Consider the following 27993-nt stretch of genomic DNA (forward strand, 5'->3'; position numbering starts at 1 on the left):
TGCTGCGGCTGGCAATGAATTGACGAACGAGGAGACCATTTCACGGCCTGAAAAGCCAGGGCTCACGGCCAGTCCCCCGCCACTTAGAACCCGCAGGCTCCCGGGAGAGGCGGCGGATCACTAACGCCAGCCATCTCCCAGGGCAACAGCGGGATGGTACTTCCTGCAACTTCTTTGCATTCAAAGGACGCCACTATTATACGTCACTTCCTACGTAGGTGAAGGCAAGTTGACCTGTCGTGAACTGGGGTTGGATCAGATAGTATTGCTGCTCTTCCAGCGGAAAAGGCTGTTCTGAAAGGCGACGGCGCCCGGGGTTCTGCCGGTGATTGGCTTTTTGTAAACCAGTCCTCCGAGTTTCTTGCCGTTTCCCACCGCACCACACCCCTCCTCGCTTCGCCCTCAGTGTGTGCGGGTACGGTGGCCGAGGAGGCTCGTGTGTAGCGGAAGTACAGGGCAGGTGGGCGTGCTCAGCGGGGCTGGAGGTGCACGTGGCGTCGGTGAGTTGGAGTAGGGAGCAGAAGGGTCCGAAAATGGCTGGATGCGGAACCCAGCTGAGGGAGGGTTGGGGGGAGGAAGGGAATGCGTTGTGAAGACCTTCCTGCCTGCTCTGGGAGGAGGTACTAAGCGGGGACGCCGAGGCTGCTGAGTGGTCCGGTCAGCGCGCACAGGCTCTGGGGAGGTGACTCTCCTCACCCTTTAGGTTCATCTCTAGCGACTTGGTCGTGCGTGAGGTGGCAAGGTTGCTGTATTTATTATTGTCCCCCCGTATGGTGTTCTGAGCGTGGCTCAGAGGGGGTTAGGTGGTGCACCCAGACGGCACAGTGACCCAGTGGTACGCACTTTTTTTTTTTTTTTTTCTCAACAGGTAAAGTAAGCATGTCTTTTCGAGGAGGAGGCCGGGGGGGCTTTAATCGAGGTGGCGGTTTCAATCGCGGCGGCAGCAACAACCATTTCCGAGGCGGAGGCGGGAATTTCAGAGGCGGCGGTGGCGGCCGAGGAGGATTTGGACGAGGAGGTGGCCGCGGAGGCTTTAACAAAGGCCAAGACCAAGGACCTCCGGAACATGTAGTTTGTATGTCGCCTTAAATCTTAGCCTGCTTGGGGCGGAGGTTATGGGTTTAAGTTCGGGGGTTACATGCTGAAAGATACCTCTAGCAGCTCTCCTACGGAAGTTGCTGCTTGGTTGGGGAGTCAGTTCTGGAGATGCTGTAAACTGACTTAAAATAATGCTTTATTGCTGTGATGAGAAAGGGAAGATGAAGAAAGCACGAAAGCATGAAAGAACACGTGAAAGAACACGTAGAATGCGTACGTGGAGGTGGAAATTGAGCTTGGGCTGAAAACGAAGTTATTAAGTAGGTAGTATTGTGTATTTACTCCTGTTGTTCCCGTTTTACAGGTAAGAAAACTGTGATTCAGAGTTAGGTTTCTTTAACTCTGGGATCATAGTAATAAAGTGGTCAGTTTGAGATACAAAGCTTTTCTGACTCCAAAGCCCATGCTCTCAGTTGCTGTTCATAAGTAAGAGAAGTGTGAAATAAATTGCTTGGAACGGAAACTATAGAAGGGAAGCCAAGAAAAAGACCTAATTAGAGTAGTTTTGAAGTAATTATCAATGAGGTGGGATGGAAGCCGTGGAATGTGACACAGATTGGACAGGAGAAACCTACATCAAAAAGGAGAAATGATGAAGAGAGTTTAATATAAAGACGAGGTTGGGCCTCAAAAGCAGTTGTGCAACATGGTTTCAAGAGTGCAAAAGGTAGAGTCATAGGTCCTAGCCCCCCAGCATGCAATGATCCAGGCGTGGTGCACTGTGAGGGGGATGGAAGTGAGGGGAAAAAAAGGAAGGGTTTGATGGGAGAGAGATTCCAGTGGAAACAAATTCAGTAGAACTTGGATAATTCTTGGGAATAAAAGGTTCCAGGTTTTGAGCTTGGGTGATAGGGATGAAGAATTGGTTTTGCAGGTGATGAGTATTTTTGTATGGGGTGATAGTCAGAAATAATGTTATTTTGAGATCCCACACTTCTCTGAAAATGAGTGAAGAGTCATTGATGTAGAGGCGGTAATGGGAAGTTATAAAAGGGGAGGAGAAAAAGAACAAAGACTTGATTTACGGTTAGGGACTGTGGAAATGAAAAGAGACAGTAGAGTGTAAGCATGGTGTTTAATATAATAGTTATTATTATAATAAAACACCTGTTACAGGTTGGTCTTAATGTGCCAGGCATTTTTCTTAGCACTTGACATTTATTATTGTGTTTATTCCTCATAATACTGTATGTTAGGTGTTGGTACTGTTATTAGTCCTTATTAAAGACAGGGACACTGAAACAGAGAGATAAGAATCTTACCGCAGTTCACATAGCTAGTGTGGAGTTTTGGGCTTTTTTTTTTTTTTCTTTTTGGCCTCAGAGGAGAACAGATAAAGTGAAATCCCAGGTACCCAAGAAGAAAGCTTCCAGATGATGTTAGTCAATATCATTTGAAATTGTTTTATATTTTAACATTTTCTTGTCCTATTTCAGTATTAGGAGAGTTCCTGCATCCCTGTGAAGATGACATAGTTTGTAAATGTACTACAGATGAAAATAAGGTGCCTTATTTCAATGCTCCAGTTTATTTAGAGAACAAAGAACAGATTGGTAAAGTGGATGAAATATTTGGACAACTTAGAGATTTTGTATCCTTTTTAATTAGATTAAATTAATTAATTAATTATTACCCAGTGATCTCATTCGAAGGTTACCATTTGCTTTTTCTGGAGCTAAGTCCTGATTTAATTAGACTTCCTGCTTCATTAAATTGGACAGAATATTGCTATGATTGGACCATAAAGGAGAATCAAGAGAGGAGGATGTATTTCCAAATATTGAAAAGAAAAGACCCTATAAGAGTGACTTCCTTTTTTGGAAGGTTTTAGAAATGATTGCCATTTGGATAAGTGCTACAGGATTAAGGTACTTTGTTTTGATTATGATGATGCCACAGGAGTAGTGTGGAATTAAAAGTTTTAAAAACAAAAACTTCATTTTCTCTTGGAAACTCACTTCTTACCTTTCCTAAATATTCCCATATAACTTTGTTTTTATAATTACATATGAATTCATGAGGTTATTTTTGATCTTAATTGCTTATTCCTTAATACAACTAATAGTATTTTTCTGTTAAATTGTCAGAAAATATGAAGGCATCTTCCTTTAAAAAACTGCAGAAGGTGAGTCAAGCTTAGGATAACTAGGATCTTTGGTTTTATAAGTGAATGACCTTCCTTAGGACAGTGCTACTTAGCACTTGAGAATCCCCTGTTGTATCACTAGTGAAGCTCTTAAATTCAGGTGTTTTGTACTTTAGATGTTGAACTTAACTGATTTCTAAAAGCCAATTATTTAATATTTAACATTTATTTTAAAATAAATATTTATTAGCAAATTCTATAACTGCTATAATGTGTTTTTTAGTTTATGTAAAGCTCTTACTGGAAAGCTTACATGACCTAAAATTCTAAGTAAAATGTTAAATTTTGAAATATTATTTGGGAGAAGTCAGACATTAAATGATTTCACAAATATTTCAATAACATTTTGATACTTGGTATGAAGGAGAAATACAGATTGCTATGAGAATGTTAGTAGTGGGACCAAATTTAATATATTGGATTTCTGAGGAAGTGAACTAGAAGCTGAGACCTGAAAGTTGACTAAAGGTGATTCCCAAACCTCATTGCTCATCAAAATATCTACAGGAGGGGCGCCTGGGTGGCTCACTGGGTTAAAGCCCCTGCCTTCGGCTCAGGTCAATCTCAGGGTCCTGGGATCGAGCCCCACATCGGGCCCTCTGCTCAGTGGGGAGTGTGCTTCCTCTTCTCTCTGCCTGCCTCTCTGCCTACTTGTGATCTCTGTCTGTCAAATAAATAAAATCTTAAAAAAAAAACAAATATCTACAGGAGCTTTTAAAGTCATTATTTCTTGGCCCCACTCTTAGAAATTTGAGCAAGTAAGTCTTAGGTAGGGATCAGGATTCAGTTGTAAAAAGGGAGGCTCCCGGATAATTTTGATATATTAGGCTAACACTTGGGAACCACTGCTAGCCAAAGAGTTCTGGAAGCCCATTGCAAGTAGAGAAAAACAGTTTGTACAAGTCTCTGAGACAGGCAATTTAAGGATCTGAAAAAGCAGAAGTATAGCTCAGATACAGAACATTTAAATGAGACTGGAGAGGTAGGCGTTCAAAGTAGTGGGAAAGAGTTAAGTGTTAGTTTTGTTTTTAAATATTGCTTAAATTGTTTAAATATTTGTTTTTAAATATTAGGATAAATACAGTGAAGTTATGTTAAAAAAGAGTACTGGAAAAATAGGATGCTGGAAAGGGGTTAGTACAGTATGTAAAGGAGGCAGGACAGAATTGCATTAATCCTGGAAGAGATGATATTTCGGACTAGGGTAGTAGTGACAGTGGAAATGGAGAAAAGTGGATTGATTCATGAGAGATACAGGAAGTAGCAGTGATAGATCTTGGTAGTTGATTAGCAATATCTGGGGTGCCTGGGTGGCTAAGTAAAGCCTTTGCCTTCAGCTCAGGTTGTGATTCAGGGTCCTGGGATGGAACCCCCTGGTTGGCAGCTGGCTCCATGCTCAGCAGGGAGTCTGCTTCTCCCTCTACCTCCCCTCCCTCTGCTCATGCTCTCCCCAAAATCACCATCTTTCACATGTCTGATTTCAGCATCTTTGTGGATGTACCAAAATGGGGAACATTGGAGAAGAAGGGAATTGGGGGAAGATGGTGGATTCAGTTTTAGACATAATGAATTTGAAGCACTTAGGAGATACTCAGATAGTTAGGAGCTCAAAGGAAGAGCCTGGATTAGAGATGGAATTGAAGTTGTCATTGTACAGACAATATATGGTACAGTCTAGGAAGAAAGAATGAGAAAAAGAGCTTTGGGATACCTCCTAAATTAATATTCTCTCTTGGAGACTGAGAAGTCACATCAGTAAAGGAGGACACAAACCAGGAGAGTTTTATAAAAGTGGTTTTCACCAAAGTCAGAAGAGGAGAAACGCTCAACTGGCAAAATGCTGCTGTAGAGTGTTCTTTGGATTTAGCAACAGCGAGGGCAAAATGTCATGGAGCCAGTGGAATGCTGGGCTCACTGATGAGATGGGGACAGTGCCTTGTTGCTGGCATGTGGCTGCTACTGGCTGTAGGAACCCTGGCAAGTACCCCCTGGGAAATTGACTTGCTTTAGGTGGGCCTGAGAGCCAGGCTTCTCATTTAGTGACTTGAAAAAAGGAATTTACCTGCAGTACCCACTTAAATTCCATCTGGATGCCTGCCCTTTTTCACGATATTTTTACTTGAATATTTATTATTTTAAAGATTTTATTTATTTGAGAGAGTGAGTGAGAGAGAGCATGAACGGGGGAGGGGCAGAGAGGGAGAAGCAGACTCCTGGTTGAGTGGGGATTCCAGTTAGGTGGGGCTCAATTCCAGGACTCTGAGATCATGACCTAAGCGGAAGGCAGACGCTTAACCAACTGAGCCACCCAGGCGCCCCTGTGGATTTTTTATTTAGTGGGTTTGTTTTGTTTTGTTTTTTATCACGGAAGCTAAATTGGTACATTCTGCCTTTCCCCATTTCTAGATTCTCTGTTTAGGTTCAGATCTTCCTTATCTAGCCTAGGCTGTCTCATTGAATTTTCTGTAATGATTGAAATATCTACCTAGTATAGTAGCCACTAACCATTTGTACTATTGAGCACCTGAAATGTGACTAATGTAACTCAGGAACTGAATTTTTAATTGTTAATTAAATAGCCACATGTGGCTAATGACTGCTAAATTGGGCGGTGCAGAGCAAGACAGTATTTTTGAGAGAATGGGTTTGAAAGGAAGAGTGATAAGGTGGTATCTAAAGAGGGAGTCAGACATAAGTGATACATTACCATATGAAACTGCTTATGCGCGTTTTATGTAAAATTGTGAACTATACCTCATTATGTCTCATTATTATGAAAAATAATGTCTTTAATCCCAATAATAGAGTGGGTTTAGTTGATGCATATCCTTTATGACTTTGTATGTTCAGCAAATAGTTACTGATCTGATCCTTTATTAAAGTTTTGAAATAACTAGTATGTGCCTCATTTTTAATTTTAATGTTAAATTTTTAATAGTTTTCATTTTAGGGCAATTCTTTTGATTGAAAAGGTAGTTAATTTTTGGAAGGCATCCATTTATCAGGAGAAATGAGACTGAATTGGTCTTGGGTTTTTTGTATGCATGTAAATGCTTATTGTGTTTGAAGTTTAAGTGCTTTGTGTACATTACTCTTTGGGTCTTCACAAAGACTTTGGAGTAGGTACTTTGTTTTCTTGACTTGATAGATCAGAAAACTAAGGCAAAAAGAAATTAAGTCTTTGCCTTTTAAGTCTAGTGTGTAGATTCTTAACGATTATACTGTAATGCTTCCTAAGTCGTCACACTAATTGTTTCTGTTATACTTCCAGTTTTATATAGACCCATATAAACTGCTGCCACTGCAGAGGTTTTTACCTCGACCTCCAGGTGAGAAGGGCCCTCCAAGAGGTGGTGGCAGGGGAGGTCGAGGAGGAGGAAGAGGCGGAGGTGGCAGAGGTGGCAGAGGCGGTAAGTTATTTTGGGGGGAAATTTTCTAATGAGATTTCAAAGTAGCAGCCAATTCATATAGTACAGTTCAGTTTTTTATGTAAGCAAACCTCCTTTATGCTTATTTATTTATTTTTTTTAGAAAAGCTATTTTCAAATCTTGGCAGATTGTCAGAGTAATAGTGCTCAGTTTCAATAACTCATTTAAAAAATCTAATAAAGTATAATTTTGAAGGATTTTATCTTTCTGGGGTTGTTCATGTTTTGTTGAGCATTTTATAAGGTATAAAATTGTGGGTGGTTAGATGATGAACAGAGTTGGGGATAAGGTGCAGCAGCATCGAGTATGCCTAGATCTGTTAGTATTGGGGTGGTGGATGGGTGGTGGGATGACGGCAGAGCCAAGTTAGTAGGAAGGGGAGCGGAAGACTGGTTGGATATTTTCTGTTACTGAAACAGAAAGGAGAGAACTGTTTTTACCCTTGTCTTTCTCAATTTAGTTATTTCATTCTAAATGTGCTTTTTTGGGTCCACATAGCTAGGAGATAATCTCTTTAAGAAATCTGAATATATGTCTATTAAATATTTTTGAGACTGTAATTAGAGATCCCCCTCCCATTCTATATTCAGTCTCATATATAACGAAAAGAATTCATGTTTTCTTAAAACTTGTATATTTGTATACCAGTATTTTAGAAATATGTTTGTTTTTCCTCTTGTTATAATTCATCATTCATTACCACGAAAAGAATTAAAAATGGAGACTGAAATAGGAAGCTAAATGTGTGTTAAATAATTAAAAATTTTACATTTTCTAGTCAACATGTGAGCATCAGTGATCGTCCATAATGTAGCTCAATTAACTTTAAATAATTGTTTTATTATAGGCTCTCCAGAGTGAAATCACCTCCATCTGCTACCCTTTGTTCTTATGATAAACATCCTTAGTTCAATTGAAAAAGTAATGGAACTTTAAAGTAACAAGTTTTTGTAATTCATTAAACCAGAATACTTGTTTAAAAAGTTGCAATCTAGGGTATTAGGCTTATCAGAGTAGGATAGGCTACAATAATTTTTTAAATATTTCCTTTATTTTTAGGTGGTTTCAGAGGTGGAAGAGGAGGTGGAGGCTTCAGAGGAGGAAGGGGGGGTGGTGGTTTCAGAGGTGAGTGTGAAAAAACAAATCTTGGAATCACTGAATTTCTGAATTGGTATTATCTACCATTTTAAATTTTAATTCAGTCTTATTTTAGTTTCCCCAGTGTATGGAAACCGTGGTGTTCTTTGCTTTAGCCTGATTTATAGCTTTATTTTGATCACTTCTGTGCTTTGCCTTTTGAATTTTTTCACCTACTTCTAATTTGTTTTGCCATATTAATTTGACAAACGAAAAGGTATAATATGAATGACAGTTAAGTGTGGTAAATTGGTTGGCTAAACAGTCCAAGACCTCATGCTGATTTTAAACTTGAGATTTCAGGTATAGTGCTATTAAAAATTGATATTCTGGGTGAAGTAAGTCAAGCAGAGAGAGTTAATTATCATATGGTTTGCTTATTTGTGGAGCATAAGAAATAATACAGAGGACATGGGGAGGTGGAAAGGAGAAGGGAGTTGGGAGAAATTGGAGGGGGAGACGAACCATTAGACTGGACTCTGAGGAACTGATGGTTTTGGAGGAATGGGGGGTGGGAGGTGGGTGAGCCTGGTGGTGGGTATTATGGAGGGCACGTATTATATGGAGCACTGGGTGTGTGCATCAACAATGAATTCTGGAACACTGAAAAGAAATTTTAAAAAATAAATAAGAATTTTAAAAAATTGATTTTCTGTAGCCTTAATACTTTCATTTTCTCTTAATCAGGGAGAGGACATTAAGTATAACAGTTGGCAGAGAAACTTTCTACATGAACTACTTCTATGGATCAGAAACTTGTTTCTTGAGCCAGTCTTGAAGAACTGATCGTTTTCTGACAGTGGAATTAAAATGTCAATGCCATGCAAAAATGAGTGCAACAGAATAGGTGATTTTGCTCTAAGAGTATGAACAAACGTTTTAATGTTTTGTACAATGTTTGGAACTGTGTGGGTGCTTAATAAATGGGCAGTTTCCATTTGAAGCATACTTGGAATTTTTAAAATAAAATGTTTTATTTCTTTAAGTTGTAACAGAGCAGCTGTGTTTATTAAAACAGGGCTATTTTTGAAGCTAAAAGGTACAACTAAGCTTAAACTGAGTGGATTTCAGATAGAAAAAATGATTTTACATATGTAACTGATCTTTAAAAAAAGTAGGTTAGTGGAACAGTACTTTAACCTTTTTATAAATTAACACCCCCTTTCAAAATCTTTGCCTTTTGTTTGTGAAAACAGTACCTTTTATTGCATTTCACTTGTATATGTAAGAGTTACTAAAGCATTTACTTTAATAACGATTAATAATTGATTAGCAAATTTTGGTTTTGATTATGAATCTAGTTGGAACAGCTCTGTTCACGTGAGAACGGAAGTTCAAGAAATTTCTGGAGACATGTTCAATTCTCATTCAACATAGATGGAATCTTGAAAGTTTTACTGAATGTTTTTATTTTACATTTTAAAAGAAACTCTAAAGGTTTAAGATGTTATTTATCATTAAAAAAAGATGTTATTCATTATAAATATATATTTGTTCAGATTCCTGGTTACATGTTCAGAATCCTGGGTAGGGACATTACAAATGAAATTGATTTTTGATCCCCACTGCTAGTGTAGTATCAAGAAGTAACTATGATAACAAGTTAGAATACTGTGATAATAGGACCATTTCCCTGCCATTGATTTTTTCCCCCCACACGTATTTGTTCTCAGAAAGAATGATATTTCCATCTTTGCTTAAATTTTCTAGCATACTATACCTAATACTAATACTTGGTTAACTCTTGAATACTTGTTTGAGGTAGCATATAGTATTGTCTATGTCAGTGATTTGGGTTTTATTTATCTTTCTTGATTAATAGAATTGCAGCAGAATTAATAAATATGTTGGCCATGAATATATATAAAATGAACAAATATTCGGGAAATTACTTTTTCGGGGAGCCTGGTTGGCTCAGTAAGTTAAGCGTCTGCCTTTGGCTCAGGTCATGATCCCAGGGTCCTGGGATTGAGCCCCACATCAGGTTTTTTGCTCAGCGAGGGGCCTGCTTCTCCCTCTGCCCCCTGCTCATGTTGTCTCTCTCTTGCTCTGTCTCAAATAAATAAAATCTTAAAAAAAAAAAAAGAAAGAAAACTACTTTTTCACAGGAAGAAGCGGTTGTGTTTTTAGAACTTGGAAAGGGAGGCTATTTTTTTAGAAATGTTGGGTTGAAACTGGATTTAGAGTTACAGCCAGAGTTTCTGCTCTTGGTTTGTAAGAAACCTCGTGAGCACTACAGGGGTGATGATGGCATTGTCCAAAGAACAAATAATAGTGCAACTGTCCTACACTTTTTTTGATATTTAAAAGTCTCAAATGTCTATGATGGAAACAATGTGTAGGTTGGTAGACAAACTACTGGAAGGTTTCCCCTTTTACCTTAGGTATATCTTTGGTCATTGGTTATCGTTATACTTTACTCACATCTTATTTTCCCCTTTTCTTCCTTACAGTAGTTCTTTCTGGATTTCCTTTGGGGCGTTCAGTTCTGAATCAAGTTCACATGTTTAGGGAGCCTAACAGTGAATTTGGTACTGTGGTGTGGTAAATATCACTGAGTTCCATTCCAAAAGATTATTCGATGATTCACATATTAAATCTTTGGAGTTGTTAACTGAATAACATCTTGATTGCTTGCATCATGTTAAAATGTACTTGTTGCCATAGTAATTAAACAGTTTAGTGGAATACAAGCAGTAGATCTTAATATGCTTGGAAATTTGGGAAGAGTTATGAAAGGATTGACTTTAGGTCAGTTGAAGTTTATCGGATTAAAAAATTGTGAGCTATATGTAAACGTTATATGCTTATAGTTATTTTACTTAGTATTCTAAGCCTCATCCCAGTACAGCTTTTCTGTATTGATCATGAAGGAGCATGAAAAAGTAGTTTGAAAGTACTTAGCACATTCATACTTTTGAAACTTTTATCTACAGCAGATAAATTTGGAATTATTTTTTTTTTAGTTCTTAGAAATAAATCTTTCTGGAAAATTTAAGTGAATGCTACAACTAGGTATAATCCATTACAGAAAAGGAAGGGAATATGAACCTATGAACTAAAGAAAACACAAGTAATTTGTGATTTATTCTACATATTGAATGCAAAAAAACAAAACAAAACTTAAAACCCAACAACCCAGAGATTTTTTTTTTAAGGGGGAGAATTCCTTTTAGGGTTATGTTAATTGCCTTAGGTCATTTGAAAATATTTTGATATTGGAATCTGATGAGATTCACTTTCCTAATATAGATAATCTTCAGAGTGTTACTTTACATTTATGAAATTTTGAGTACTGGTTAGCTGTAAGATCTGGGACAGATCAACCTGGCTCAACTTCATTTTATTTTTTAATTTTTTAAAAAAAGATTATATTTAAGGGCGCCTTGGGTGGCTCAGTGGGTTGAGGCCTCTGCCTTCGTCTCAGGTCATGGTCACAGGGTCCTGGGATCAAGCCCCGTGTCAGGCTCTCTGCTTGGTGGGGAGCCTGCTTTCCCCTCTCTCTCTGCCTGTCTCTCTGCCTACTTGTGATCTCTGTCTGTCAAATTAATAAATAAAATCTTAAGGAAAAAGATTTTATTTATTTGAGAGAGAGCAGGAGAGAACGCAAGTGGAGTTGGTGGATGGGCGTGCAGAGGGAGGGGGAGAAGTAGACTACCCATTGAGCAGGGGCTCTTTCCCAGGACTCTGGGACCACGACCTGAACTGAAGGCAGACACTTACACAACTGAGCCACCTAGGTGCCCCTCAGCTTCATTTTATGCATAGTTGGAAGAACTGAGGCAAAGGATTATGTTGTGTCCTTTCCTGCTGCGCTATTCTAAGGGTTATAAAATTAAGTGGGTAAATATAGCCCTCTAGTGGTTCTGTTACATGTTTACACTGTTAATTGGTATATCTAGCATTTCTCTGAAGTTAACTGATTTTGAAAAATTAACTCAAAAATAATCAGGTTTTAGTAATATTACATGACATAAAAGAATATGGGGGGGAAGCTTGTAGGGAGATCTTTTTTTTTTTTAAATTTTATATATTTATTTGACAGAGACTTAGCGAGAGAGGAAATACAAGCAGGGGGAGTGGGAGTGGGAGAAGCAGGCTTCCCGCTGAGCATGGAGCCCTATGTGGAGCTTGATCCTGGGACCCTGGGATCATGACCTGAGCTGAAGGCAGACACTTAACCGAGCCACCCAGGTGTCCCAGGGATATTTTTTTCTAACAATTTTCATGGTAGATTATAACCTGTTTCTATAATTACTTTTTGGGTTATTACAAGATGGTTCAGAATATTAGAACTGCCCTGTACTTTACAGGATGAATCCAGATTCTTTGCTGATAGATGCTGTGATTATTATTATCTGATAATTGTGCATAACAAAGCATTGGGTTAATTAAGGTGGGCTGTGAAGTAGATCATATATATGCATGCTGTGAAATAATTAATAAGTTAGACTTGGGTTTATTGGCCTGGAATTTATGATGTGACTTTAGAGGAAAACAAGTTACAGAATGATTTTATAAATGCATATCTCCCCGTTTTTCCTTAAAAGAAAAAAGTGGGAGAAACCTCGATACTAGTGTGAATACATATTTGCATAAGCAAAGAAAAACAGAAGATCTACACCAGAAAATATTACTACTTTTAAGAAAGTGAGATTTGGAAAGATGGAAGGAGATCACTTCTCTGTCTGATTATTCAGATTCTTACGGGAAAAGAAACATGGAAAAACTTGAAAGACTCAGCAGAAATCAGGGCCCTTAATCTGAAAAGTGTTAGAAGACCAAGGTCAATTCTTGATTTCAGAACTGATTTCCACCAGCAATCAATTAAGTCAGCTCCTGCTGATTTTGAGTTTGTTTATTGTTTGAATAGGAGGTGTGCACTTGATAATCTCCTTAGCTACAAGTCTGATGCCCCAATTGTTTAAAATGCTGTGCTTAGTATTTCTCTTTATTTTGCTAATAAGCTTTTTCCTTGTCCTAGGAATTAAAATCCTTTCCTCTCCAGCCCAATTAAGTTTGTTAAGGGAGGGCCTCTATGAAAAGGCCCTTCTTTGAGGTCTTTAAGTGGAAATGATTGGTTCTGAAAATTCTTCCTTCAGTAGTTCTTAAAAAATTTCATAATTATTGAAGGCTCATTATGAAGGCTGTCTCAATTTCTTCCCTCCAAAATGCTAAGGAATAATTTAGACAACAGTACAGACTCTAAACAAGAAGATGGCTCAGTCTTTTCACAGACTGAACACAATATTGTTGCAGCTTACTTGATCACAGCAGGTATGAAGGTTTATTCCATTAACTGTTATTTTGTTTTGAATGAGTGAAGGAAAGCAGAGGTTTTCAGCATAAGGTAGAAAAAGCATGGGTTCAGAAGTGTTTCAAGTTCCATATTGTTGGCCACTTACCCTGAGTTGGGGTGCTCATGTGGCAAATAGAATAATAATCGTTGCCTTATTTCTTGGCTGTATAGTAAGAGAATGTAGGTGAAAGGATAGGTGAAGTCATTGTTAATGGTGGTTAATGCCACAAGTTATTTTGAATCTTGATAAACAATGTAACATTAGTGAAGTGGGGCTGAGAAAAGTTTTCTATAAAATGAATAATATGTCATCCATATATTTGGTTATTACAATGTCGGGTTTTTATTGGGGAAGAGTGTGTACCATGACAAAAATGTATTTTTGTGTCCTTTACTATTCTAATACTATTCATAGTCTTGTCTTTGGTGGTGGACTCTAGTTAAGATGAAAAGGTCTTGGAAATAAAATTAAAGTTATAAAAAGAGCAGACTCTACTGTCACTGAGGGCAGAGTTTGAAAGTTCAGCTCATTCCCAGAATATGCTGTATTGGGAAACTCTTGAGCTTTGAATTTCATCTTTTAGTATCTTACCTTTCCAATAGTAAGCAGGTTCCTTCAGCTTTCTGTTCTTTACATTTTCTTTTCTGAAAACAGGATAAGAATAAGATAACTGTCAGTATTGTTGAGAAGAGTGAAATTATGTGACCTAAATAACATACAGTAGGTGTTGGGCACATACTTGTTTCTTTCTCCCCATGTGTACACACTCATTGATGTACAGTGGATTAAGATAAAGGCATGTTTGTTGGGAGAAAGGGATGGGGGAAATGAAATAGAATCTTTTTTATGTATAGGTTGAGTTATATAAATTTTATATTGAGGAGTTACTTCATTTCCAACTCTATACTCATTAATGAGTTTTAAAAGTAACTGTTACATTGGCTTATTGTCATTTTTTGGATTGACTTATATGAAATTCTCAAATATATTCAAAAGTGTAGAGAAAAAGTATCACAAATCCTACTATAACCAGTTTATACTTCATAGTTGCTTAGTTTCCCTATAATTTACAATTACTTCTATGCTAGCAATTGTGGTTCTTCAGTTAATTTTTGTAAATTTCAGTGATATGCTAACTTGTTCACTTGAGTACTTCAAATATTCAGGTACTGGATAAGTACTGGACAAGTTCTGTTTTCTTTTTGATTTTTGTTGTAACAATATGAAAAAATAATCTAATTAAAGAGAAAATTTTATTACAACTACATAGAAATACTTTGTATGCAAACTTTTGGTTTAGTTTTTTGTAGATGACCAGGACAGCTTTCTTTTTGATCTGTTTACAAAAGTAGCATGCAAAGAAAATTTCTTGTTAAGAAATTGTTCTCTCTGGTTCTTATGCCTGTAGCAGTAACAATGATAGGAATTTTACCACCACTACTACGACGATGATCATTACTGCCACTGACTACCACTGTTAACTGTTATTTGAATACATACACTGTTCTAAATACTTAAATGTACAGAATAATTCATCCTTACACAGGTCAGTAAGTGAATCAGTTTTATCTTCCCTGTTTATATAGACAAATAGTTTAACTTACCCAGCACACACAGATCTATTAAGGAACTATGCCAGGATTTGAACTCGGGCATTTTGATTCTAGAGCCCTCATGTAATCTCAACGGTCAGTTTTATTAAGGAATACCTTGGGTATGTGTTATTCGCGGTTTTGGTAGATAAACTGAAGGGAGCATATCTATCCTCTTTATGCTCCTGTTGAAAGATTTATTGTTCTCTGGGTCCCCTAGTTTTCTTAGGTCCTCTTTTTAACACAACCCACTTATATTTCCAAATCAAAACCAAAGCTATGAGAAGAATTTAGTTAAAGCATTTATTTCATTTGTTACTTTTACCAAGAGTTTATGAGATCTGTTGTTTAAAATTCAATTTTCAATTTAATATTTCTCTTAGATTTTAGCTCTTACAAACTTTTACCGGCTTGAGCATGCTCCCTTTCTCCAAGTAAGGCTGGGAGGCAAGAGGACATGGTAAATTGATGATCTGAAATACATTCATTATGGATGAATTGTAAATTGATGGGTAAAAGATACTAGGCTGCAGAGGAGGCTGTATACCAGGTAATGAAGAATCACCTAAGTCATAAAGGCAATGAGGAGACCCTGAATGACATGATTCCATTTGCATTTTAGAAATAATGCTGTACTAGTAGCTAAGAGACCACTTAGGAAGCCCCTGTGTGATTAAGAAGGATCCCGAGAAGTGAGAAGTGGCAATCAGGAGAGAAGTAGACATATTCAAGAGCCAGAAGTTAGAACTGATGGTTGGATGTGGCAATTGAGGGAGAGGTAAAGGGAGTATCAGTGAAGACAGGTTTTCTGTTTGGGGACTCCTGTGGTTAGATGGTGAAGCTATTCACCAGGAATACATGTGTGGAAGAATAGGTTTGAAGAAGGAAGAGAAAATTCACTTGGTTCAGCATGAGAGATGTCCAGTGGACATGTGGGCTTGAATTTTGAATTTTATGAGGTCAGTCTGGAAAAGAGCAGCGTATAGCCTCGGATATGTATGAAATCACAGATTATGTGGTCAATGTGAAAAGAAGGGGGTCTAAGAAGCTTGGATGATGCACATATTTAAGAAGGTGGAGATGGAGAAGGAAAGCCAGGTGTAGAGTAAGTAGGATCTACCAAGAGATTGTAAGAAAGCCAGAGGCTAAGAGGAAATTAATTTAGACCTATTAAATGATCTGTTACTACCCATTAGAAAATACTTGCTGTTAAGAAAATAGAGCAGAGAGCTTGAGATAGCTGAGAGAAAAAGGCCAAATTGTTCAACTCATACCCCCCATTATATCTAAGACCTTCCCCAAAGTACAGTTACTTCTGGTTGTGTACTCGGTAGGCAACAACTTACCGTACTATGTTTTATCTGATTCGAAATCGCCAATTAGTAGTTAACTTAGAAAGATTCTTCAATTCATTATGCTTTTTGGAGTATTTCTTGTATGCCTGCTACAGTACTTGATGCTAAAATCAGAGCCAAAGAGGGGCACCTGGCTGGCTTAGTTGGTAAAGCATGTGATTCTTGATGTCAGGGTTGCGAGTTCTAGTCCTACATTGGATGTAGAGATTACTTAAAAATAAAGTCTTGAGAAAGAATCACCAAATTTGCTATCACTGTGCCTTACTTATGCTCTGCAGGAATGACAGAAAATAAACAATATGAGTTTCAGTTGTGGTCTGTTTATTAAATAAATCTGCTATATGCCACATAGTCATTGAACACAGAAGTCATTAGGAACCTGAAATCTAAATGAGAAGGCTAGGAATACCTAAAAGTTAAATATAGCATCACATAAAATGAATAGTGTATAATATAAGCAAGCGCTTTGGGAATTTAGAGAAGGGAGAATTACTGTAGGTAGGGGAAAGCTCTAGAGCAGAGCTGGGCTTGAATAGAACTTTGAAGGATGTATAGGTACAGGAGCATTTGTATAGGTACAGGAAAAAAATAGGGTGTTCCAAGTGAGATAGGCTTTACAACAAGCCTTGTGTCTGATAAATAATTAGACTTGGATGGCTTGTTTGGCAAGTGTGGAAATTTGCTTAGAGAAGGTGAAAACAGATGGAGGCAAAACCTGGCTATCAGGTTGGGATATGTGGGCTTTTATCGCACAGCCAACAGGGAGTATTGAAGGTGGCTAATTCTCTGTTGTAGCCAGCTTATTCCACCAACAGCACGGAGGGAAAGAATAGGAATCTGGAAGATTAGTGTCACGGGATGCTAAGAGGAAGTTTCGACTGAGGTGCCAAGATGAAGTGGAAGTTCTTCCTCAGCTGGTACTTTTGTGTGTTGGTGCTTGGAAACCTTCCCTCTCACTCCCCAATTGTTAGGACCTAGTATATGACCCATATCTGGCTTACAGGATCTTTATGCACCCCTTGCAGCATGTAGAGGTTGTTAAATGGGTTAACGTGGGTGTCCGGTTCATTCAACAATACACTGCCATTCTGATGATGAAGTTCAGTCATCTGTCTACCTGAGTCCAGCCCATTCTATGACAACATTCTTGACAACAGTGAGTTTCTGGGTCCCCAAGGCTGAGTCAGATTCCAGACTGTGGAAACTTGACTAGGAAGGTGTCACCTGTAAGGATTCTCAGTGTACCTAAAAGCCTAATTCCCTTTCTGAATAGTCAAACCTTGCAATGTGCCTTCTCTAGAGGTCTGTGTTTGTGCACACTGAATGAGGTACTCAGGTTTGGAGTACCTCTGAGCTTCCAGAAATATTGAAACAGTCATATGATCTTGTACATGGTAGATCCTAGTAAATGGCAATGAGTTGAATGAAAAGGGACATGGAACTGGAGCATGGGTCAGGGCTGGAAAGTGACAGAATTGTTAGGGTAGAATTGATAGATGAGGCTTGAGAAAGGAAACTATAGAGAAGGAAAAGCCTCAGGCCTCAGGAAGGAGGAGGAGGAAGTTAGACTGCCAAAAGAGATGGTATAGTCATACATGTATCTTAAAAATCAGCGGAGGTGGTATCATGAAAGACGGGAGGAATTTCAAGGGCAGCATGATAAACAGGACAGTAAAACTGGCCTTCAGTGCTCTGTATGCAGTTGATAGATTCTTCATTTCAATTTAATTATTTCTATTTCACTGAAGGGCTGGGAAGATATTACAACCAATTTTAAGAACAGTTGGAGCTCCTCCAGTAAATGAACTAAAATGGATTTGCTTTGCTTTTGAGGGGGCTTAAATATTTAATTCTGATACTACTTCTAAATATTCAAATTAAACAAAGTGATTTTTTTTTTTTTTTTTGTATATGTTCTCAGGTATAATAAGTATTTTCAGCAACCTCATAGTTCTGGGCATCTTCATTAAGTACAAGGAACTTCGGACACCCACAAATGCAATTATCATTAACCTGGCTGTTACTGATATAGGGGTCAGTAGCATTGGATATCCCATGTCAGCAGCTTCAGATCTGTATGGAAGTTGGAAATTTGGATATGCAGGATGCCAGGTATTGGAGATCATTGGAATGAAAGCAAAATAAAATAGTAAAGAGATATAAATTTAAATGTCTTTAAAAAAGAAATTCCAAGGGTTTCAAACAAATAAGATCACGTAGGATAATAGATAAAGTAGTCCTACAGAAAATAGCTTCAGAAGTGACTGGGAAATACATTACTTAGTAAAAGAGAAATGACATTGGTAGCATTCATTATATTTTCAAAATTTCCCTTACCCAAAGGAAAAAAAAAAAAAAAAATCAGCATTCAGCTAGAGAAGATAAGTAAAAATCCACATATTCAAAAAACTTTTCATTGGAAATAATGAACTATCTAATGACAGTATCATAATATCTAAGTAATGTAATTAAGCTATCAGTTTTTGTCCCCCTCTATGGACAGTCCTCCAATGGACTTGCAACTAATTATATTCGTTATTATTTTTACTGGCCAGGAAATATATTAATATTAATTCATGTTAGGAGAGTAGGGAGATAAGGCTTTTGGCCCAAGTTTTTAAAACAGTTTAATATTTTAAGCTATAAAATTACAGAGAATAAAATGAGAGTAATAGAATAATGAATACTGATGTATGTACCACCTGGTTTTGTTAAATCTGAATGTTCTGCAATATGTGCCTCAGGTTGTTCAGCTTTTTTTTTTTTTTTTTTTAAGATTTTATTTTTTTATTTGTCAGAGAGAGAGACAGAGAGCGAGCATAGGCAGACAGAGTGGTAGGCAGAGACAGAGGGAGAAGCAGGCTCCCTGCCGAGCAAGGAGCCCGATGTGGGACTCGATCCTAGGACGCTGGGATCATGACCTGAGCCGAAGGCAGCTGCTTAACCAACTGAGCCACCCAGGTGCCCGGTTGTTCAGCTTTTTAAAGATAAAAAACTTGAGGGGCACCTGCGTAGCTCAGGTGGTTAAAGGACCTTCTCTTGGTTTCAGCTTAGGTCATGGTCTCAGGTTCGTGAGATCGAGCCCTGTGTTGGCTCCACGTGCTCAGTGCAGAGTCCAGTTTATAGTCTTAACCGTCCTGCTCATGTGCACGCGTGTGTGCACGTGTGTGTGCACACATGGTGTCTCTCAAATACATAAATAAAATCTTTAAAATAATAAAGATCTAAAATTTGAATAGTACTGTTGAAGGCCGCTGCCTACTATCCCCAGCCTTCCTTCTCTTCCATGAATGTCTGTCTATCTTAGTACATATTTACCTGCACATAAGCTATACTGTTAGGATATTTCAAATTCTCTATAAAATAATATGTTGTGTACATGATGCAGTCGTCTTACATGACACCATGTTTTCGAAGTTTATCCATGTTGACGGATGTAGCTGTAAGTCACTCTAACTGCTCTATGATATTCCATTTTATGAATATACCCCAATGTATTTATTTTTCTGTTATTAAGCATTTACTCCATTTGTTTTCAGTCACAAAGCTTCAGTAAGCATTCTTATGTCTCCTACAATGTCTAAGAGTTTAAGACATATTGCTTTAGGAGAAGGATGGTTGGGTTGTAGAGAATATTCATCCTCAGTTTCATCAGATGTGGCCAAATTGCTCTCCAAAATGGGTATGCCAGTTATGAGAACTACTATTTCATATTCTCTCCCATGCTGGGGATTGTCAGATATTTAATTTTTTGTCATTTGTTGGGTATATAGGGATACCTTAATAATCTGCACTTCTTTGAATGTGTATTGTGGTTTACATCTTGTATCATAAACATTCAGGTTTCCCCTGTGTGAACAGCCCATTTTTCGTTTGTCTTTTCTTGTTGAATTCTCTATCTTGTGAACACTAGTATTCCGTTGGTTATCTGCACTGCGCCTGATTTGTGGTTTATTTTGCACTATGTTTATAGAATATGTTGTATAGAAGTTCTACTTTAAGTCTTAAAAATTTTTTTAAAGTTTATTTTAATTAATGAAGACCTAAAACTTTCCATACATGCCTTTAATAAGTCAGTTACAATATGACAATGGAAAATGTATTCTAAAATTATTAAAATAAAAACCATTCAATGTCCTTAAAATGTACTCTAGCCATGGAATAAAAATGTAAGTATCTTTTGGGAGGGTGTGTAGAATGGTGTATTCTTTCCAACTTTGACTTTTAGATTTATGCCGGGCTGAATATCTTTTTCGGAATGGCAAGCATTGGATTACTCACTGTTGTGGCCATAGATCGATACCTGACCATCTGTAGTCCGGACACAGGTATAACCCTTAGCTTTCTCAGCGAATCATTTCTGGCCTAAGTACTACTGAACACATATGCACTTTAAAATAAAAATGTAATGATTGGGGCACCTGCATGGCTCAGTCAGTTAAGCATCTGCCTTCAGCTCAGATCATGATCCCAGGGGTGGAGATGGAGCCTGGGATGGAACCCTGCTTGCTTCTCCCTCTCCTGCTCTCCCTGCTTGTGTGCTCGCTCTGAATGCTCCGGCATCTGGCTTCTTGCTTAGTGGGAAGTCTGGTTCTCCTTCTGCCCCTTCCCTGCTCGTGTACACTCTCTCTCTTGCGTGCAAAAATAAAATCTTTAAAAAATAAAATAAAATATAAATGTAATGAGTTGCATTAAGACTGCATAGTCACTCTTGTTTCTCTGATAATCCTTGTTCAAAAGTTTCAATGATTTCCTATGATACTCAGAATAAAATCCAAATTTCACAGCCCAAACTCCAAGGCTCCATGTGGTCTGGCCCCTGGCTATCTTTCCAGCATTGGCTGGCGTCCCCTCTCTTTGGGGTACTGGCCTAGGCCTTTCGCATTTCAGGATCTTTGTAAGTGCTGTTTTCCCTGGCCCTGGAGAATGCTTCTTCCTGCTTGTCCTCTGGCTAATCCTTTTTATCATTCAGGTAGCAGTTTAAATGCCTTTTTTTTTTTTTTTTAACCTGAATATGAATTCATGTCAAAGGCGCTGAGTGAACTAACGTGCTTTGTAAAGAATCTACCTAATAACTTTGAATAATCAGTTAAAACAAAGTGAAGATATGAATTCCATCATTGGCAAATGATGCTAATATTTCATCTGTTTGTTAATAGGAAGAAGAATGACCACCAACACTTACATCGGCATGATTCTAGGGGCCTGGCTCAATGGTCTCTTTTGGGCTTTGATGCCTATCATAGGGTGGGCTAGCTACGCCCCAGATCCTACTGGGGCTACTTGTACCATAAACTGGCGGAAGAATGATGCGTAAGAGACACATTTTCACTTTAAAATAATCAAATGCTTCTAATGTAGACAGTTTCTCATCATTTCAAATTTAAGCTCAGATCAAATGTTTTCCATACAGAGTGTGGCCGAGTGCTTCCTTGGTAGTGATGGTGTGATTCCAGCATCAAATTACACTTGTTTGCAAGTAAAGGCCATCCAGCTCCCTTGTTCCCTTGCCCTCTACCGCCCTCTCTCTCCTGTGGCAGCCAAGTGCGTATAGACCACCCTTCCGTGTTGGTATCTCAGGGGTAGAATCTGAAAGGGAAAAACGGAGCATTAGTATCACTAGACAGCGTGTGGTTCTGCTGAAAGCCCAGGCGGACCCCCTACTATCTTTTCAGGATGACCTGGTGATAAAGCTGGAATGACAAGGCAAAGGCACAGTCACCGTAAGGACCGGATTGCTCCTTAGTGATGCTCTTCTGTATTTACCAGGGAGAAGAGGGTAACTTAGTTTGTTAAAGAAAATGAAAGATGACCCAGAATAATGGGTAGAAAATTTCTAACTCTCCAACTAAATCTAAATCTTAAACTTTCTGTAAAGGGTCAATAAGAAAATATTTTAGGCTTTACGGACAAGACTCTGTTATGATTGTTCAACCCTGCCTGTGAAAGTGGACGTAGACAGTGTGTGGATAAATGTAGTTCCAGTAAAAGGTGATTTATAAAGAAGACAGGCCATAGTTTGCGAACCCCTAATCTAAATGAACCAATTAAATATTCCTCCTACATTACTTAATACAGTGACTGTTGAACAGTGGTACAGTTATTTTTAATAATTGTTCCGTTTCCTTTCCCCTATTCAGCACAATAAACAAGTAGTGATTTGGTGATTCCCTTTTCTTACTTTCAGATCTTTTGTTTCTTTCACGATGACAGTTATTGCAGTAAATTTTATTGTGCCCTTGATGGTGATGTTTTACTGCTATTACCATGTCACTCGATCCATTAAATATCGTACTACTAGTAACTGCACTGAGTACCTCAACAGAGATTGGTCAGATCAGGTAGATGTAACAAAGGTAAGACATTAAAATCCTTAATTTACGCATATGTGGTCCATATTACAACCCCCTCTCCCCACCACCTGATTCTTACTCTCTGACTTTTCTTCTTATGTTTGTCTCCGTATTTCTAAATGATGTGCCTATCTGCCATTTCAGATATTTTTGTTTGCTAATACTCTTGATTTCCTACTATGGATAGTGAGAATTTATTTCTCTTACACCACCTTTTCTATTCCTCCACCCCACCCTTTCTCTCTCCTCATCTTGTCAGCATAATGTTGTTAATATTTGGTTATATAATTGTACCTTACTGTAACTACCTAAATTTTGTTTATTGCAGATCTCTTTATGGTTCTGTGATTTGTCTTTTTTTTTTTTTTATTTTGTTTTTCTTTTGGGGTTAATCATTTTCTTTCTCTTCCCCCTCTCAGTCCCCTCTTCTGTTCCCTATCCTTCCCACACCCCCATAGTTTTGTTTGCTCACTGTTCTGTGTATGGGTCACTAACTCATCTCTGAACTCCCCACCAGAAGCACCAATCTCCTCTCTGTATTTTCAAATGCATTAGAGACTAATTGACTTTATCCTTCTCTTGGAACCTTCCCTCCTGCTGTGACTCTCCGGCATCTTGCTCTACGCTGGCCCTTCTCTTAAGACGACTGCCGGCATCCTCAGATCTCCTTATTGACAGCTGAGAATGCCTGTGGCTTCTCTCCTGGGTTGGATCACCTGTTTTCTGGCTTGCATGTCTTCCTTTTTCGGGGGGGTACTCACTCTCATTTGGTGGAGCACATTCTAAAATACATTTCTGAGGAGGTTATAGGAGGTAAATTTTTAAAGATTTTGTTGTCTGAAACTGTCTTAATTCTATGATCATGTTTGACTGTTTGCCTCACATGGAATTTTAAGTAGAACAATGATTTTCAAAGAATTTTGAAGGTATTGCTCTAGGGTCCACTAGCTTCCAGTGTTGCTCTCGCAAAGGCTGACAGCATTATGGTGACTGAGCCTTTGTAGTGTTCTATGTGTTCTCTCTGGAAGCTTGGAGGATCATCTCTGTGTCTCAAATTTTCTGGAAATTTCATGCTGATGTGGTCTTGAGGGGGCTCTTTATTCACCCATGTTCTGGGTACTTAGCGAGTGCTTTCAATATGAAGACTCAAGACTTAAGTCTCCCCCTTCTGGGAGATTTCTTGTATTATTTCTCTGGTGATTTCCTTTCCATGTTTTTTTGTTTCTTTGTTTGTTCTTGTTTTTTTCTGTCCTCTTTTTCTGGAAGATTTTCTTGTTTGTTTGTTTTCTGTTTATTGTTTTTGTTTTTGTTTTTTTATACTGTATCTCCTGAAAATATCTTCTAATATTCTTAGATTTTCTCTCTATGTTGTCCCTGTCTTTGACTTTGTTTTTGTTCCTACTTTCTGTAAGATTTCCTCAACCATGTCCAGGTCTGGGATTGGGTGAGAAAAGTGAGGCTCAAGCCTTGGTGCGAAATTTAAACAGCACCAAAAAAACTCAGCAATCCCCCCAAAAAAGTAGTTAATGTAGTATTTTTTAAAAATCAAATTTAATATCACATCAGAGAGGGAGACAAACCATAAGGGACTCTTAACTGTAGGAAATAAACTGAGGGTTGCTGGAGGTGAGGTAGGAAGGGGGATGGGTAACCGGGGGATGGGTAACCCGGGGATGGGCATTAAGGAGGGCACATGATATAATGAGCACTGAGTATTACATGCAACTGATGAATCACTAAACTCTACCTCTGAAACTAATACTATATGTTAATTAATTGATTTTAAATAAAAAATTAGTTTAAAAAACCCCATATTGAACAAAATAGAAAATTTTGAAGACAGGGTCTGACCCTGTACTTAACATAACTCACCTCATTACCCTAATACTAACTAACCCCATCATTCAGCCTTTCAATTGCATTTTTAAAATTATGCCCTTTTTTAGGGTAAAGGATAAAAATGGTTATTATAGATTAAAAGAGTTAATTTCACATCCTCTACTCCTTTCCGGTTGCCTCATCTTCTTGTTTTATGGATGTATATCTTCTTTCTGTGATAGTATTATGTACATATTTACATTTTCCTTCTGTTCATCACACATTTCTTGTTTCCCCTGAATTTCTGCACCACTTTTTTTTGTATCTTAAAAAAAAACAACTTATTATTGAAGTATAGTTGACACACAATGTTATACCAGTTTCGGGTGTACAACATAGTGATTCAATTGCAGTAACTGTAGTTACCATCTGTCACCATGCAATGTTATTATAGTATTATTGATTATATTCCCTATGCTGTGTACTTTTCATCCCTATGACTTATTTATTTTATACCTGGAAGTTTGTACCACTTAACCCCCTTCCTCAATTTTGCCCATCCTCCTATATTCCTTTCCTCTGGTAACCTTCAGTTCTCTGTATTTATGAGTCTATTTTCATTTTCTGTCTGTTCATTTGTTTTGTTTCTTAGACTCCACATATAAATGAAATCATATGGTATTAATCTTTCTCTTTCTGACTTATTTCACTTAGCATAATACTCTCTAGGTTCATCCATGTTGTTAAAAATGGCAAGATTTCATTTTTTTCCAGATTGAATTTACAAAGCTAGAAAGTTATTTTTTTCAGATTAGCAGATAAAGACAGTGAGGGGGAAGCAGCACAGTGCCGGCGGTCCATAGCACAATTACTAGATATGGGTCAGGAGTGCATTTTAATCTGCCTGTCATCAAAGCCAGCTTTTGTATTCTTCTCTAGCACACTAAAAGAAAGAGGACATACTTTACATTGTTTAACATTCTATCCATTTAACAAGATCTTGCTATCATAGAGGACTCAAGGCACAGCAGCAAAGTACAACGAGGTTTGGAAAAATTCAGATTTTCCTCTATGTCATCAACAACATAAACTTATTCAAACTCCTATTTAGATAATTATTCATGCTATTTTAAATATAGTAGCTACTTCAGTGTTTTAGATATCGGGTTTGCCAAATATTGATTTATTTTACAGATGTCTGTGATAATGATACTCATGTTTCTGGTGGCATGGTCCCCTTATTCCATCGTGTGCTTATGGGCTTCTTTTGGTGACCCAAAGAAGATTCCTCCCTCAATGGCCATCATAGCTCCGCTGTTTGCAAAATCTTCTACATTCTACAATCCCTGTATTTACGTGGTTGCTAACAAAAAGTAAGTAATGTTTATGATGCTTTTAAATTAAAAAAAAAATGGATATAGAAAGACTGTTAAAAAGATTTTGGGGGAGGTAAGTGACAGAAACTCCTTTAAACTAGTGTAAAAATTTGGCTCATGCAACTGGAGAAGCATCTAGGCCTTTAAATGCCTTGAGCTCCAGTTCTGTGACAGCCTCTTCCCATATGAAGGGGAGAGGATTATAGCAACCCAAGACCCAAGTTCTACCAGCTATGTCTCCCCAAATTCAGATGGCTTTCCGGCAGAAAAGCTGCTGGAAGGTTCTTGGTGGGCTCTGCTTAGTTCTCATGGTTATCCCCTCCCCAGTACATGGAATTGCTTTTCCAAAGAAAAGAGTGGTTTTATTATCAGAAAGTGGACAAAGTGAGGAAGGCAAAGTTGGGCTCCACAAGTGGGTGGTATAGTTGCATATTTATTAGAAGATACTCAAATGCAAGAGAAAAACGCCACGCTAAAATAAAAGGGCTTCAGGAGTGGGTAGTTATTCAGGATAATAAAGAATCCTGAACTTAGCAAAGATTTCTGGCTCCTCAGTGAAGCCTAGATTATTTTACTTCCTGTTACTGCTAAAAGATGGGATAACCAATTTATTGTCCTTAAATATTGGATCAAAAAAATCTCAGTAGAGGCCAGGCAATCTCGTCCTGAAATGCAAACGTTTGTACTTATGCACATTTTTTTGGAGAACAGCTTTAGCTACAGGGACACAGAGAAACATAAAAACTTTTAAGACCAAATAGATCACATAAGAAGCATGAACAACATATTTTAAATTCAGGGTCCATTGGTAGTTCTTTTGGAAAGATTAGTCGTTCTTAAGCTCCCCTTAATTTCACCTGGCCTTTGCTCAGAAGAACAAACGTGAAATATACATCCTTAGTTCAAGGGAATTTTAACTGACATTTAAAGTGTCATCTTAATACATACTGATTTTTATTAAGTGTCTTCAATGTTTATAATCAATGGGGCAAAACTGGTCTTTAACTGTACCGTATACTTCATATATTCATGAATGTTCTTGACAGATGTTAAAATTGGAGGCAAAAATGTATTTTGAGATCTCAGTTAGCAGTAGTGGCATCTTAGCCATGTTCGAAAATGCTTTAAAAGTTCCAAGTCATTATAGGATCATGCCAGATTTCCCCTTTCTTATTGTAGATTTCGGAAGGCAATGTTCGCCATGTTCAAATGTCAGACTCACCAAGCAACGCCCATGATGAGTATTTTACCAATGGATGTATCTCAAAATCCACTGGCTTCTGGAAGAAACTGAAGTAAAAGAAAAAGTACACAGTGTCAAAATATTTTATTTACCTTATTCCCCAGTGGTTTAGTTTTATTTTAAATATGATCCTGTTTAGATCAGATGCAAACATAGATTATTTTCTTATTAGACCCTAAATTCCCCAAGTTTAGCTCCTCATTCTTCTGTTTATGGGATGGCTATTGTAGTGATTGTTTATTTTCTTCACGTACATTTACTGTTCATCTTCTTTGATGACTCTAGGCATGTGAGATTAAGGCCCATTCCCTTTCTCCCAATCATGGGATTCATTATACTGTATCAGTGACTTGCTAACTTGTCTAGGCTCTCCATTAGATTAGAAGTAGCCACTATTTTAATGTTAAAATAAATTAATAATAATGATAATAATAATAGTCTTCAATAAGTAAATTACTGAAATGAGTTGTTGGATGTTCCTAGGTAGATGGAAAAATATTTAAGCATTTCACACTTCTAAAATTGTAATACAATTATTAATTTCTACTATTTAACAAAAATATTAAACACTGCTGCTTCTAAATCATATTAGCTGATGCACATATATACCTTACATAGCAATGTAATCTCTGCATATGTATGTAATCTCCATTTTTAATTTACATTTTTCTGTGTTTGCCACTAGGATTAATTTAATCATGGGGGGTTTATATTTGTTCTCCTTTTTCCTATTTTGTTTGTCTGGAATTTATTTTATTGCAGCAAGAACACAACATGGCTCTGTCCTCTTAACCAGTTTTTAAGTGTACAATACGGTATTGGTAACTATATGTACAGCAGATCTGTAGAACATATTGTCTTGCTTAACTGAGACTTTATGTCCGTTGATAACTGTTTACTTTTCTTTGATGTATCCTTAGCAGGTAGATGCATTTTGCCTGGCACATAGTAGGTGCTCAATAAAAAACATTGTTGAATGTTGAATGCATTTGTAGACTCATGTATTTGTTATTTTAAATTATTGTTTAAATAGTGGACATTTAAAATCTGTGGTATTGGGGCACCTGGGTGGCTCAGTGGGTTAAAGCCTCTGCCTTCAGCTCAGGTCATGATCCCAGGATCCTGGGATCGAGCCCGGCATTGGGC

The 27993-nt window shown here is 37.8% G+C and overlaps 2 protein-coding genes across 7 annotated transcripts; both read left to right on the forward strand.

The window, feature by feature from the left end:
• The first annotated feature begins 212 nt into the window (after nucleotides 1-212).
• Nucleotides 213-8795, forward strand: GAR1 (GAR1 ribonucleoprotein). 6 transcript variants are annotated; one of them, XM_032333140.1, is made up of 7 exons: nucleotides 213-500; nucleotides 869-1075; nucleotides 2535-2689; nucleotides 3164-3223; nucleotides 6516-6654; nucleotides 7733-7798; nucleotides 8498-8795. In XM_032333140.1, the coding sequence occupies exons 2-7, from the start codon at nucleotides 880-882 to the stop codon at nucleotides 8509-8511; spliced, it is 630 nt and encodes a 209-aa protein (XP_032189031.1). In that variant the 5' UTR covers nucleotides 213-500; nucleotides 869-879; the 3' UTR covers nucleotides 8512-8795. The 6 variants fall into 6 exon arrangements, with proteins under 6 accessions (XP_032189031.1, XP_032189035.1, XP_032189034.1 ...); XM_032333144.1 differs by having other exon boundaries at nucleotides 213-415; XM_032333143.1 differs by having other exon boundaries at nucleotides 213-405.
• Nucleotides 8796-11974: 3179 nt separating this feature from the next.
• On the forward strand, nucleotides 11975-27011 carry RRH (retinal pigment epithelium-derived rhodopsin homolog). The gene is made up of 7 exons (XM_032333145.1): nucleotides 11975-13087; nucleotides 17979-18169; nucleotides 20286-20385; nucleotides 21217-21370; nucleotides 22245-22413; nucleotides 25423-25601; nucleotides 26784-27011. Exons 1-7 carry the CDS (start codon nucleotides 12982-12984, stop codon nucleotides 26896-26898), a joined length of 1014 nt encoding a protein of 337 aa, XP_032189036.1. The 5' UTR covers nucleotides 11975-12981; the 3' UTR covers nucleotides 26899-27011.
• Nucleotides 27012-27993: the final 982 nt, after the last annotated feature.

The sequence above is a fragment of the Mustela erminea genome, chromosome 2 (assembly GCF_009829155.1).
Source record: "Mustela erminea isolate mMusErm1 chromosome 2, mMusErm1.Pri, whole genome shotgun sequence".
Classification (NCBI taxonomy): Eukaryota; Metazoa; Chordata; class Mammalia; order Carnivora; family Mustelidae; genus Mustela; species Mustela erminea.

What these genes read in the sequence shown, in the direction of transcription:
- GAR1 (XM_032333139.1), top strand. Translation starts at nt 542, where the DNA reads ATGCGGAACCCAGCTGAGGGAGGGTTGGGGGGAGGAAGGGAATGCGTT. An exon ending in CCTGCCTGCTCTGGGAGGAG is followed by an intron (nt 621 to 868) that starts GTACTAAGCGGG and finishes TTTTCTCAACAG; the next exon opens with GTAAAGTAAGCATGTCTTTT. An exon ending in ACCTCCGGAACATGTAGTTT is followed by an intron (nt 1,076 to 2,534) that starts GTATGTCGCCTT and finishes GTCCTATTTCAG; the next exon opens with TATTAGGAGAGTTCCTGCAT.
- RRH (XM_032333145.1), top strand. Translation starts at nt 12,982, where the DNA reads ATGCTAAGGAATAATTTAGACAACAGTACAGACTCTAAACAAGAAGAT. An exon ending in TTGGATATGCAGGATGCCAG is followed by an intron (nt 18,170 to 20,285) that starts GTATTGGAGATC and finishes TTTGACTTTTAG; the next exon opens with ATTTATGCCGGGCTGAATAT. An exon ending in CATCTGTAGTCCGGACACAG is followed by an intron (nt 20,386 to 21,216) that starts GTATAACCCTTA and finishes GTTTGTTAATAG; the next exon opens with GAAGAAGAATGACCACCAAC.